Source organism: Felis catus, chromosome C2, assembly GCF_018350175.1.
Source record: "Felis catus isolate Fca126 chromosome C2, F.catus_Fca126_mat1.0, whole genome shotgun sequence".
NCBI lineage: Eukaryota > Metazoa > Chordata > Mammalia > Carnivora > Felidae > Felis > Felis catus.
The window spans coordinates 89369198-89384323 of record NC_058376.1 but is presented as its reverse complement, the minus strand read 5'-3'; the positions used below and the strand labels follow the sequence as shown (position 1 = coordinate 89384323).

At 36.6% G+C, this 15126-nt stretch overlaps 1 protein-coding gene across 9 annotated transcripts in view; it reads right to left on the bottom strand.

The window, feature by feature from the left end:
• Positions 1-15126, bottom strand: part of TBL1XR1 (TBL1X receptor 1) — a 178521-nt gene that overhangs the window by 19069 nt on the left and 144326 nt on the right. For all 9 annotated transcript variants that reach the window (XM_023260384.2, XM_023260383.2, XM_045037255.1 and 6 more), the window contains 7 exons: positions 10377-10522; positions 7937-8159; positions 7092-7224; positions 6568-6709; positions 3911-3974; positions 3711-3808; positions 2167-2227 (listed from right to left, as the gene is read on the bottom strand). In XM_023260384.2, the coding sequence (XP_023116152.1) occupies positions 2167-2227; positions 3711-3808; positions 3911-3974; positions 6568-6709; positions 7092-7224; positions 7937-8102 (664 nt within the window). In that variant the 5' untranslated portion in view covers positions 8103-8159; positions 10377-10522. The remainder of the gene's footprint in view (positions 1-2166; positions 2228-3710; positions 3809-3910; positions 3975-6567; positions 6710-7091; positions 7225-7936; positions 8160-10376; positions 10523-15126) is intronic.

The following is a 15126-nucleotide window of genomic DNA, read 5'->3' as shown; positions in this document are numbered from 1 at the left end:
CAATCATCAACTGAAGGGAATGCAAAACAATTATACAGAGGGAAAGAAGCCAGATGAAAAGAGAATACATACGGTGTGATTCTGTTTACATAATGTAAACTAACATGTGGTGAAGAAAGGCCATGAGTGGCTTTGTCTGGGCATAGAGGGGAGAGATCACAAAGGTGTAGGAGGAAACTTCCGAAACTAACAGGTGTATTCATTATCTGAAGTATGGTGATGGTTTCAATGGTATATGCATATGTCAAAACATATCAACTTGCACAATTTAAATGTGTATAGCTCATTTTATGACAATTATACTTCAATAAAGCTGTTTAAAAAGACAAAAATGCATGGCAAGAAAGAATATCATGGGTAAAAAGCCTATTTAACTTGTAAAATGACTTCAATGCCACCTACCTCATCAGGTTGTAGCCAGGACTGAAGGGAATCATGTATACTACTAAGGGCACCATCTCTAACACAAAGGTGGTTTAGGTTACAGAGTAGCTAGTAACAGTACCAAACACTTAACTTATTTCAACTTTTCATCACTCTTAGGAGGCAGGAGAAACTTTTAGGTGGAAGAGCCAGAGGCCTAAGAGAAATCTATCTGGGTGAAGATTAGAAACAAAGGTGAAAAGGAAGTAAAACAAGTAAACAAAAACTGATGTGTAAATGTGGTAAGCTTTAATCAAGCTGAATTGTTTAAAATGATGCTTGCAAAATTATGTTACCTAGGTACTACAGAACAGTCATTTTTGTACCTTATTTAGCTTGTTTAGTCACACTAAACAGAAAAGACAAAAAGCCAAAATGTCAGAAGCTGTTTTAATTTTAAAGGTGATGCTGTGCTACTGGCTATCTGTGAAAAGGATGTCACCAAAGATTTGAAAATAACCAGTTACCTTCAGTTACCTTTCAAAACAAAACTCTTCCCAATCACAACAAAATCATCAAAGCAGCAGTTAAATCAAGTAAAATAGTAACACTACTGTTCTAATACAGCTGACCCTTGAACCACACAGGGGATAGGGGCCTGACCTACCCCCTCCACATGCGGTTGAAAATCCTCATGTAACTTTTGACTTTTCCAAAACCTAACTACTAATAGCCTAATTGTTGACCAAAGGCCTTATCAATTAATATAAACAGTCAGTTAACACATATTTTGTATGTTGTATGAATTTTATACTGTATTCTTAGAATAAAAAGTAAGCTAGAGAGAAGAAAATGCTAAGAAAATAATAATAAAAAAGAAAATAAATTTACAGTATTGCAACTGTATTTACTGGGAAAAAAACAAAAAAACCAAAAACACGTATATAAGTGGACCTGCACAGTTCAAACCTGTGTTGTTAACAAGGGTCAACTGTAGTTATTAGGCATCTTGTTTAATATTAGTAATTATCATCAGGAAACTCCCTGAGAAAAGCACAAAGCCAGGGAGAGCTGGTACTAAAATCCAGCTGTGTTCACTCATCAAGTTGTATACCTGGTGCATGGCTATGTATCAAGGAGGTAGGAGCACAGAATGCTGGTGGGGTGGGGGTGGGAGGTGGGAGAGGTCAGCTCAGAGTTACTGTATTTAAATGTCAAATGATTTTTTAGAAGAGAAATCCATCCAAAGTACCAAAGTTCCAACAATGCTTGGAAAACCTATTTTTTTTAATTTCATGTACACAGGAGGACCGATTTAGAAACAAGTCCAAAATGAGAAATGACAACACCTTAATTTGTATGAGTTTATACATTATTTTCCTAAACATTATTTAGTTTTATCCTTATAACAAATAAGTATAATTATAATCCTTCATTTATAGAGAAAATGAGGCTCAGAAAGTTTAAATGACTTCCTCAGTCTTAAAGCTTGTTAAGTAGGGGTGGAACTGCCATTCAAACTTAGACCGCCTGATTAAAAAATCTATGTTTTCACCATTAAATAATACCGATCTAATTGCACTAGGCTGCAAACGCTTTTTTAACAGTAAATTTCACAGAAAACGTTTGATGATCCCCTGACAATTAACAATCTGAAAGTCATGGAACATCAAACTCTTCAAAGGACTAGTAACAAGATTGATATTTGATATTTCAAGATTTTAAGTAAATTATATCCCTTTATAAGTTTAATTAGAAAAACAGAAGAAAGCTCCAGTTCTCATGGAAATTGTGAAGATTTACCTGAATGAAAAGGAAACTGCTGCTTGGCCTCACCAGTATGTGCATCCCAAATAATTGTAGTCTAAGAAAAGAAAAGGAAAATATATTAAGAGTAATGTTAAAAGGTGTTTATGACAGATGCATACATAAGATGCCTAACTATGTTAAAGCAATGGGAAATGTCAAAGTGAATTTAATTTTTAACATTTATTTTATCCCCAATAGTACGAGAGTATATTTCATTTTTTGGTGGGGGGGGAAATGACTATTAAGTAGTTTCAGTTTCCCCTGGTGATTTTTCATCAGTCAGCTTACTTCAAATAATTATTATCTGTCTACAAAATACCAGACAGACATTATATTACAATGCTTTAGAAACTCAACTGCAATAGCGTATTTAGTGTAAAAAATTTTTCTAGCTTTTTAGCTATTAGGAGGCAAATTCTTGGTTAATAAAGTCATCGGCCAATTCTCAATACTAAGATTTTTAAAGCTCACATTTATACATTACGGCAGCCTGAATTTTGACAAGACTGAAGACAACGTCTTGTATAGTATATGCAAGTATGACAAATAAATCTGAGTGGATATATATTCAGAACTCCTTTAAACACCCTCCCATTACTAGTGTAACTGGGGATGTAAAGCATCATACAGTGGCAATGGTTATTAATGGAACATTTCCCTCCTATTCCTGGCCTCCTTTACTTTCCTTCCTTTTTTTTTTTTTCTCTCTACTTCTGACAACTCATTCAGTTAACTATGATCATATACTTTCCTGGATTAAAATAATCTTTTATTTTTTTTTGAGACAGAGAGACAGAAAGAGAGAGAGAGAGAGAGAGCGAGCACGAGTGGGGGAGGGTCAGAGAGCCAGGGAGACACAGAATCCAAAGTGGGCTCCAGACTCTGAGCTGTCAGCACAAGAGCCCGACGTGGGGGTTGAACTCACAGTGAGATCAGACCTGAGCTGAATGAAGTCAGATGCTTAACCTACTGAGCCACCCAGGTGCCCCTGGATTAAAATAATCTTAAACCTATATTCACCTTGGGAGGTATGGTAAAGGGGCTGACCCAGGAAAATGAAAGCAAGAAGGCTGTATTTTCAACCTATCCATATTTTCCAGCCTAGCTAGGTGAAAAAAGCTGGAAAGATCCTGCATTTCTTACATTTTCAATTAAACACCAGGAGTTCAGCTAACAGACTGGCTCTAAGATTTCTCATGGAATCACTCCGGAGCTGTTTTCATAGCTGAGATAAACTAGAAACAAGAGAAGGGAAGCAGAGTATGGGAGGTATGACATTCATTATTCCCACAAATTCCACCAAAACTGAGGCGTGGTCACAAAGATAAAAAAATAAAATAAATGGCATTTTGATGAGTAAATTCAGGAATAAGTGGATAGAAAATCTAAGAGCATTTCTATTATCATCATAAATTCATACCTGAATTTCCCATATATGAATGTTTTGTTGTTTATATGATTAGCAGAAGAAAATACTACTTTAGGTTATACTCTGTAACACATTAACCTTTATAAAACTTAGTTTAATGTTCTTTTACCTTGTCTACTCCAGCACTTAGGATGAAATTTCCTTTCTTATTCCACTTCAATGCAAATATAGGGCCTTTATGCTGCCCCAAGGTGCTAGCAAGGTTACCTAATATTTAAAAAACAAACAAACAAAAAAACCCATTAAAATTACTTCAGGCTTTAAACTTAGATCAACAACAATATATGAAAAGACAAATGCTTCATTTACCATCTTTAGTCCATATTCTGGCAAATCCATCGTATGAACCAGTTGCTAGAAGTGTACCTTCACTCTGTCAGAGAAACACATTTCCTTCAATTATATAATCCAAAAAGGGCATTTAATTAGACTATTTCATATTTAAACCTTAGAAATAGCAGATCCTTGACATTCTCTGCCTCAAAATTTCTGTTTGCCAATTCCCAAATTGCCTATTTGGGAATGTTACCAAAGACCTACAAAACACCCTTTATTGCTGTGAAGCTAGTATTTATTTAATCAGCATTCAGTCAGTGTGTGAGCCTTATATCCAAATCTCAAGAATGACAGGAAGCACTCTGAGGCAGGACCATCACTACCTTTATGCGTGCTAGGGTCTCCAGTATTCTCATAGGTGCGCATGATGAAAGATGGGAGTAGGGTGGTAGACTGGGAAGGACATCAAAATCATATAATAATGATTTAACAGTAAAAAGCAAAATTGGCTAAAACATTTTGTTATAAGTAGAAGTTTTTATGTGGCCCTCCCTCTAAATCTTTTACTGTCTAAATGAAGCTTGTATTGTGTGTGAGCCAAACAACACTGCTGTTTCAGATGACCAGATACTTAAATATCACTGAATGTTTCTTTCCTTTGTTAATTCTTTCCCAATACGAGATCCTATTAAATAAATAAACAAACAAACAAACAAACAAATAAATAAATAAATAAATAAATAAATACAAGGGGGAAAAAAAGCCAGAAAAGAGCACAGGCTGACTTTATAGTTAATGAAGTGAGTACAATTGCCTGGAACTACTTTACCACAAGGAGAAATCCATACCAATTTCTCTAATCTTATATTCCCTTGCTGTGTCTGACCTTGATGAATGGTACAACAGAAGGACAGATCTACGGAAGTGCAAGTTACAGAGTGCATGAAACAGACTATTACTGGGATTAGTAAACACTACTGAAGACACAGAATGAAATCCTGCCTTACTCAAGTGCTTTCTTGATGGTGTTTGGAAAGGGAATTGAAAACAAGAATCACCTTTTTTCAGACCTCTCAAACCATACGTTACGTACAGGTAAGTGAGAAACAAACAGATGCTGGTTCTAGAGGTTGTAGACTCAGTCCTGCCAGGAATTGGCTCTATGGTTCTATCTGAGGAAGAAGGAGCATGTTGAAACCAACAGCAAAAGCTTATTTCCAGACTCCACACAATGGGAAGTTTCTTTTAAACTACTGGTCCCCAAATGTCTTAGCTCATGGACCACTACAGTAGGAAAAGTATATTTTAAACGATAACATTTTCCCCTTTTAGTGGAAGAATCAAGTTCATAGTGAATAATGCATGTTTGAAAAGTCCACACTTTTAAAAACTGTAACTTGCAGTTCAGAATCACCAAGCTCAACAAACCATTTGTTAACCATCCTTAGTATAACCTGTAAATTTCATTAACATATGGCCTCTGAACCAAATAGCATTATCAAGGCGATAAGGCCTCTGACCTAAGATATAAAAATAAGGTCCCATTTGAGAAGATAATTCTTAGTCCTGACCCTACAACCAAACAATACTGTGACATGCTAAACCTCTTTTCATTTTTGTAATTGTTAACTTCATAGGAGGGAAAGGGTAAATATACTGCTGGAAATTTTGGAAGACAACACTAAAGAAAGGTAGCTATGAGTTTTGGGAGAATTTCAAAGAAACTGAAAACTTTAGCTGGAGCAATCATTTTTAAAAACAGACCTCATTCATTGGAATGAGATTCGGAAGATCCTTTGGAAAGCTGCACAAAAAGCTGTCAAACACAGGCCAGAGGAGGAAAGGGTGTTCATTTGCTGAGGAAAGGACCACGAACCCCATTAAATGCTTGGTAATACTGAAATAGTCCAAGATGTTTCTTAGAATAGGAAGGGTAGGTAAAAAATGGATGCAGAAAGAAAAAGGCAACATGGAAAAGATACAGAACTGTAAAAATGCTAACTTTTCACAAATTAATCATGGGCATGAAACAAATGAAGCTGCTAATCACGTATGTGAAAATGAAAGGGTGAAGCTTTATCAACTAGGAGCTCAAACTTTCTGATTAAGTCAGAACAGTCAAGTCATCTCTGAAAGATGTGGAATGACAAACAGAATCGGAGAAGTGTAAGACTGCTACAGTTGAATGAAGCCTGGAAGTGACCTAGACTAATGGCCCCTAAAAGGCAGGCAATCAAGTTTTCATCAGTTGATATAGCAAATGAGAAAAAGAAGAACATGCTTTTTTAATGTAAATTTCTCTCCTCCCCCAGCAAAGGACTTCGTAGTTAAGGATTTAGTATGTGCTTATTGTTGACTTTCATCTATTAACTCGTTTATGTAGGTACCATTATCCCACTTGTACCTTCCACGTGAGGAAGATGATGCAGAGCGGGCCACCACCAGTTTTACAAAGGTTCTGCTGCAAGGAAACTGAAGAGCTGCAAGCTGAACCTCGGTCTGACTGCTGGAGGGCCAGTCTTTGTTTTTTTTTAACACCACACTTCAGAATGGGGAGTCCTAGTTTGTTGTTCTTATTAGTGAAATTCAAAAACACGTGGACAAATGGACACAACCTGCCATTAGTCTGAGGTCCAGAGAGGTTAAGTACATTAGTAACTACATTCATCGTGGTTAACAGTGATACTCACATTCCAATCTAGGGATGTCACATCCTTGTTGCTTGGGACATCTTGCCCCCCTTCTCGTATACAATGTCTAAGTACTAACTGCGTGGAGCCACTAGTGCTATTTTCACTAAGATTCCATATTCTTGCTGTTGAGTCTCCAGACCTATAAAGTATGCAACAGATTATTTAAGATCTCATGACATTCTCAAGTATCCCAGAACCAAAGCAACATATTTATATACTATTATTAATAAGACAAATAAAAACTAGAGTCTTAGAGATTTCCATCTCCAGGAGTTTTCTTAGTCTCCATTTTGGGGGCCCTGGGCCACCTTCTTAAGCAGTAAGCTTAATTAAAATTTCTAAGATTACTTCAAAGATTCAAACTTCTAAGATTCTTTACGAAGAAATAACGATTTACAAAGGCAAAAGGACCACAAAGAAGCAACAAAAACCTGGAAATGTAAGTAATGCTTTTATAAAGTGTGTAATAGTTCAGTACAATATTTTTAAAAATACATTTAGTTTCACTTTGAGAAACATACCCTGATGCCAAGAGATCACTAACAGGGTTCCAGGCACAGATGAAAACTTCAGATTCATGGCCCCGTAACACAACTGCTTTATTAGGGGGGATTTCAACATCCCCATCCACTTCCATCATATCAGTATGATTATCTGTGTCAGCAGAAATAAGTGGAAAATACCAGTTAGGTAATATTACAACATCCTGAGGAGGAAAAATAATTCTTAACCAGCAAATACCTCCTTTATAATATGTAACTTTTAAATTGTTTTTTAACTGTCAGGTAATGGTGAAAATGCTTATATAGCACTTGTCACATGAGGACAAGTTAAGTATATCTTTAGTTAAGTATGACCATACTATTTTTAAAAGATAAAGATGAGTGTGTGTTTGGGGTGGGGGAGAGGCAGGGAGAAAGGCTGCAACAAGGTTAGAGCCAAACATGGCTAAAATGACAAAATGATCTGAGCTAAATATAATCCACGCCAACACTATTCTGAGTTTCTGCCAGTAGGGGTTGCTGATATCATTCATATAACATGAGAGGTGCCTTTCTATCTCCACGTCAGAGTTTTACTGTGTGTGTTAAAGACTGCATTACAAATTTTCTTTAGAAATCAAAAGCCGAGAAAATTTACCTAACGGTAGAAAATGGTTTCTAAATATTAAAAAAAAAAGAATCCATGTAAGTAAATCTATCTTTCTGGAGCTTTAGGAACAGAAATCTGAATTGTGATATAAGTTAGGGAAACAGTTGGCATAAACGAAACAGATGATGTTACTTCAGTTTAGAAGATGAGACATCCACATAAAGCCAGATACTTCTTCTGAAAGGGAACTTTTTAAGTTCTGATTTCAGCTCACTTGCTATAGTGTGTGCTCCATTCTCCTCCCCATTCGCTGTGTTTTCGCCATTTTTTGCAGATCCCTGTTGGTTTGTGGCAGCTGTGGCAGCTGCGGTGGCTGCCGCTTGTTGCTGGGCAAGCTTATCTCTGTAAGCTTGTTGTCTTGTTTGTACTACATCAGGCATTACGGCATCTATCAGTGACAGAGACTCTATTGGTCGACCATCAAACAAGGTACCATCCTGGATTTGGAAAATTGTGAGAAAAGAAATATGAAAGACAACACATTTAGGGTGAAGCAACTGCAAATAGGTGTTTAAATCTTCCTCCTCCTCTAGTTCATACTGTTAAATGTTGCCAGGTAAAGTGGAGATAATGAAAGAATAAAAAGTAGGCCCAGATGATAAAATGTTTATTAATTAGATTCCAAAATTCTGTTAGCGAAAAGTAATGACCAACATGAAATAGTTCATACAATGGTAAGAGACTTGGTGCCACAGGAGAATGGATCCTTAAAACTAAAAACTTTTAAAATAGTTTTGTTGGACTCCAAAGCTTCCTGTGATTTGATTCAAATATTAAACAAGAAATAGACTTCAGATATTTGGCCGTATCTCATTTTACTAATGTTGAAATGGAAGCACAATAAGGTTTAAAAGACTTGTTGAAGTTACACAGCTAGTCAATGGCAACCAAGATCTCTTAACTGGTGCCATTCAAAGTGTGATCCAAGGAACAATGACACCACCATCACACCAGGCAGCTTGTTGTAAATGTAGATTCGAATGTACAGAATCAAAATCTCTAAAGGGCTCAGGAAGCCGGGGTTTTACCAAGCTCTCTAGGGTCGTCTTATGAACACTAACATTTGAGAAGTACCATCATTTAACTCTGAGACTGGTGCTCTGTAATTTTATGGAGTTGCTATAATTTTCCAAAGCTCCTCTCACTGATATTAGGTAGCTCACAATTAATAAAAAGTTCTCCAGCAGGGGCACCTGGCTCGGTCGGTTAAGTGTCCCACTTCAGCTCTGGTCATTATCTCACAGTTCGTAAGTTTGAAGCCCTTATGTGCCTCTCTGCTCTCAGCACAGAGCCCGCTTCTGATCCTGTCTCCCTCTCTCTCTCTGCCCTGCCCCAGCTCTCGCTCCCTTTCTCTTTCAAAAATAAACATTAAAAAAAAAAAAAGTTCTCCAGCGGGCACAAGAAGAGACACAGAAGAAGTCAGAAATAGAAACTGGGCAAATTAGCTGGGAATATGTGTATGTAAGGCCTGACTCACGTAAGCTGGTGAACATGCACTAACCGACAATCTACAGTGGTGTGATGGGGTGCTCGGAGTTACAAAACACAGCACCTCTTTCTGAGCTGTCATTTATAATGGAGTATCTGAGGAGTAGGAGAATTTATTTTAAGTAACTTAAAAATATTAATCCCAATGAAGATACATTGTAGAGTACTATATTACAATCTACAAAACATTTATTTTTCAGATAAAATGAGACTTTATCCCTGGCCACTGGTGGAAATTGTTTATCACCCTCCACAATACAGGACACTTTGGGACGGAAACTACTAAAAGATAATGAGGACACACTTAATTTAGTATTAGTGGATTTTTCAGTTATACAGATTAGGAAACAAAAATAATGAAATCAATATTAGTATACCACATAATTATACTAATGAATATTGATATAGAAACCATGGATGCTTGTTTTAAAAATACTTGTGAAAGGTAAGGGGGAGCACGTTAATCTCTGCAAACATGAAATACGACGAAGAGCTCCACATATTATAAATCCTGACCATGTATGAAAATTTTCAGCTAGATAGACCAGGATTTCCAAACTTTTTGTGCGAAAGGCCAAACAGTAAATATCTTAGGCTTTGCAGAGCATAAGGTCTCTGTCACAATGATTCAATTATGCCACTGTAGCACAAAAGTAGCGAAGATAATATTTAAGTGAATGAGTGTGGCTGTGTTCCAATCAAACTTACAAAAACAGGCAAGCAGGCAGGATTTGGCTCATGGGTCATAATTGGCTGACACCTAAATTAAACCACCTATATATGGGCCTTAGGCAATAGTATCAAGACATGGCTTTAATTATAAACTGCCTTCCAAAATCAGGTATAAGCAAATAACCTGAGGTTTTGTAATTCTTCAGACCATCAATTATGGTGTCAGCATTCCACAGCAAAATGCAGCTGCTTTGAAGAAAATTATTTCTTACTATTTACTTATGAAACCATAGAGAGGGAAATAAACCAGAGATGATGGTTCTTACAGTTGGGAGCCAACATGCCTTGCCTGTTCAACCTGACTGTGACATAAAGAACACCACCCTTCAATTTTGTCAACCTGGTAAAACTAAAGTCAGATAATGAATGAACAAACAAGATATCAGACTTAAGGACATATTTAAGAGTTAGTATTTGAAATAATTTTTCCTTACCTCATTAATACTAACTTCTGCCTCTACATACTGTAGACCTTTCTGGATGATAGAAATCAATGCAGCAGGTGGGACGAGGGCACCATTTATGTTAGACTGACTGATATGGCTTTCTATACCAAAGGTAAATGCTGAATGAGAAAATCCTAAAAGCAAAAGGAAAGGTATAAGAATTTATTCTCCCAGTAGCAACATGCTATAGGACACAAGTGAATGACTTCTGTAATCTTTCAAAATCATAATCCATCCATTTGAAATCCCAAACTGTTAGCTAAGATTAAATGTTTTTACACAAAAGAAGTACCAAAATCCAAACATATGAACTTTTACATATTTCCCTTTTTTGCCTTAATTACATAAAATACCTTTTTGCCTTAATTACATAAAATACTATTTAAAACTTATAATGCATATAAAATTTAGCCATGGCACATAATTTTCCTCAAAAAAATAGCATCAAACTTTAAAGTCAGGGGAAAAAGTCTTTGGAAACCATGGGAGTCAATTGCTTCACTCGAGATAATTAGGTCAAGATAAATTAAGGTGACATTTAATATTTCTGTAGTATATTTAAATTTCTACATACAAATTGTCAAACACCATATAAATCCAATATTTTGCAGTTTTTCAAACTTAGGAAATAAAAAGCCAACTAAAATTAATATAAAAAATGAAGATAATTTTTATGCTTAAATCTCACTGTATGCATGAGTTAAGTGCCAAAACACTTAACTAATTCTTTACCACTTAGTAATAACCCATCTAAATGAAAGCTTTAGGAAATGAAAGTTGGCAAGTAAAAATCCAGTTTCTACCAGAAATTCTAAGTTTAATTTGAAATACTTAAACCCAAAACACATAATAAAAATCTCTGTATGTTGATCTTGCTTTTTATGAAAGTCAAGTCCAAACTCAAACATAAAATTCTAGTAAAATCACAGACCCAAGTGAAGTTATTCTCTTTACTAAACATCCTTCAGACCTCATCATCAAATGTCATTAATGTATTTTAAACAATTCAATTACATTATATGAAATGTTAAGAAACTTTCATACTAGGTAAACTAAATATGGGCTTACTTGTGTCTTAAACTGGTTTAACCTATGTAATTAACTGTTGCCTAGCCTACCCTAGTTTTTTTTAGTGCCTATTCTTTGTCTTTTTGATTTTGTGCTTCCACTTTTAGGCTTCTTGTGACACTTATGAACAGTGTATAATAAAATACTCTGGACTCACAAAAAGCACGTGGCTAGGAAATATTTTAATTGGTCAGTAGACAAGGTATACCTAAAGTTGTCCTCCTGGCTCCTTTCTTCCCTCTTTGAAACACCTAGCCATTCCATTCCTGCAACCCACAGTGAGAAGTGAAAAAAGATTACTTGAGACTTTAACTCATGATTTTACCCACAGGCAAGATCATTATTAACCACATTTTTAGCTTAATTTGAGCTCACAGAGATGGCTAAGAAACACAGCAATGAAACTAAGAAACATATCAATGAAAGCGAGCATAATTCTGCATTGTCGCTATTAGGAAACTCAGAACTACCTGAATATAAGTAGATTCCAGGTTTCCAGGGTAGAAGGCTAAGAATAAAGGCCAGGAAGGATGGAAAGAGAGGGTAAAACATAAGGCAGTGAAATCCATGCGCATGAGGTTGGAGAGTCCTGTTTTTAATTATACACACTCCTCCTTAAATTCTGCAGTAAGTCATAAACAGGGGGAGCTAAACAGCCCAGTGGCTTAAAGATTTAACAAGACTTCAAGAGGGACAATACCATGTATGGAGGGTCTACACCATGCACACATATATAGTTTTATTATTTTATAATCTGAGTCAGCAGATAGGAAAACAGCCATAAGAGGATAAGGATTTAAGTTTTTATTTAAATTCCAGTTACCATACAGTGTAATATTAGTTTCAGGTGTACAAAACAGTGATTCCACACTTCAGTACAACACCTGGTGCTCATCACAAGTGCACTCCTTAATCCTCATCATCTACTTTACCCATCCACCTCCCCTCTGATAACCATCAGTGTGTTCTCTATAGTTAAGAGTCTGTTTCTTGGTTTGCTTCTCCTTTTTCCCCATTTGTTTTATTTCTTAAATTCCACATATAACTGAGATCATATTAGGTATTTGTCTTTCTCTGAGTTAGCTTAGCACAATACTGTCTAGCTCCACCCATATTGTTGCAAATGGCAAGATTTCATTTTTTATGTCTGAGTATATTAGATAGATAGATAGATAGATAGATCGATCACATGTTCTTTAAGAGGATAAGGATTTAAATCCATTCAGAGACGATGGAGGTAACCACTACATTCTGCTGCTCCTATGGAACAATTAAGTTAGAATGTAGTCAAAGATAAAGCGAAGACAGAGTGAGCTCCTGTTTACTAATGGAAAATAAAGGATTACATCATTGTTCGGTTTCAACTCAGGGTGCTAGAAAGTGGTGTTAGTACTGCATGAAACATTAAGACATCTCATTCACAACATTTTTGAAGTGTTGTGATTTTCATAAGCCTCACAAAATTTTAGCAAAGTCCATGACATTTGTACTCTCTAATTCACGAGTACAATTTAAACCATCAAAATCATCATATTTACACCCCGTTTAAATTAGAGTTCAAGCTTATGTCCAAGCTTGAAGAGTTGCAGGTGGAACAATGTCAATTTCTGGCTAAAATATTGCATATACCCTGAATTTGTTCTGTCAGACCAGGAGAGAAACTATCACAGGTCCTTACATCCATCTCTAGTTATCACACATTGTGCTTACAATGTTCTCAAATAGTGAGAAAATAACTCTGAAGGGGTTATTAGCACTGTTTTGACACTTCTCATTAATGTCTACCCTAAAAATGGTCCATAATTAAAAACCCTGTTTCAATAAATGTGGAATTGAACCGTAATTTTTATTATTTCTAGTCATAGCATTATATGGCAGCTTAAAATTATGTTCAAGACTACTTATTAAAAAAAATTTCTTGGTGTTTATTTATTTTTGAGAGAGAGAGAGAGAGAGAGAGAGAGAGAGAGAGAGAGAGAGAGAGAGAGAATATGAGCGGAGGAGGGGCAGAGAGAGTGGGAGACACAGAATCCGAAGCAGGCTCCAGGCTCTGAGCTGTCACCACAAAGCCCAATGCATCGGGACACTCAACCGAGTGAGCCACCCAGGTGCCCCACACAACTACTTTTCTTATTCCTCTCCTTAAAACTTGTTTTTCCTTAGAAATTTGACCTTACTTTATTACATTTCAAAGTCGTCCTAAGTTTTACCTGGGCTCCTGATGTTCCACCATTCACAAAATTCTATCAATCCTACCTCTCTGGTCTCTGTCATCAGCTTTCCTTTTCTGCTAGAACCTGGAGTTTAGTCCCCATCATCTTTTGCCTACAGTTACTGCCCTAAGTTCCTTTCCTTGTTCTCCAGCTCAGCCCATCTGTCACACTACAACTAGAGTATTACCTGTGAAACAAAACCAATCATATCACTCCTTATGTGGGCATTTTCAATGATCCCTTTGACCTTCCTAATAAGGACCAAACTAAGTATGACACACAGTTACCTTTGTAATCTGACCCTATCTATCTCTCCAGACTCATCTTCCCAATTCCATGCCCCCACCCTTTTGTCCATTGCACATTAAATTCAAGTATTTGCCAGTTACAGGTAACACTGTGAATACATTAATGCTATCTCATATTTTTGTACCTTGTATGTTCCAAAGTCCTTTTCTCCTATCTGAATGGAGGTAAAGTCCTTCCTTTCACTACCCCAGAGGGTGGATCATTCTCTTCTATACTAATCCTAAAATTTGTGTATGTATGGTATTTACCACACTGAATGGTTATCTTGTGTGTGTGCAGGACTGTATGCATGTGTGTAACTACTACACTGGGCAGCTTGAAGAGTTTATGCCTAGTAAATCTTTTCATTTACTAGGGCCTAGTCTCCTAGGAATGACTATTAGAACCTAGAACTAGAACCTAGAAATCTAGAATGTTACCTAATTTAACTAATGCTCAATAAACATTTGTTAAATCAGAATGCAATTCTACTATAATGTATTTTGGCTGGGGCGCCTGGGTGGTGCCGTCGGTTAAGCGTCCGACTTCAGCCAGGTCACAATCTCGTGGTCCGTGAGTTCGAGCCCCGCGTCAGGCTCTGGGCTGATGGCTCAGAGCCTGGAGCCTGTTTCCGATTCTGTGTCTCCCTCTCTCTCTGCCCCTCCCCCGTTCATGCTCTGTCTCTCTCTGTCCCAAAAATAAATAAACGTTGAAAAAAAAATTTTAATGTATTTTGACACATCAGAATATCTATGAATCCAAGAAAAAAAGCATAGGACTTAAGCAAAACTAAAACTTGAACTGGGTTATGCCAAAAAAGATTTTGGTTTATCTGTAAATATATACGCAGAAAATACTTTTCCAGGGGCAACTTTTGATTTACAGAATAGAAGGCAAAGAGGGTCTACCTAAATCTGTGAGATGCTGGAAGTCTGGCTTGACTGCTTAAAACAGCATCCCTTCTTTTCAGGAGTGAGAACAAATCTGATATAAATAATACCTCTGTAATCAAGTACTCTACAAATTTGCTACGGTGATTAAGATTTGGGAGGCAGAAGAGACTCCAGAAGGGAATAAGGCTAAAAACCATTAGGTTCAGTATACAGTAACTCAGGAATGAAGACAAGCAGTGGCCAGAGTGAGGGAGGCATGGTCACTCATGAGACTAC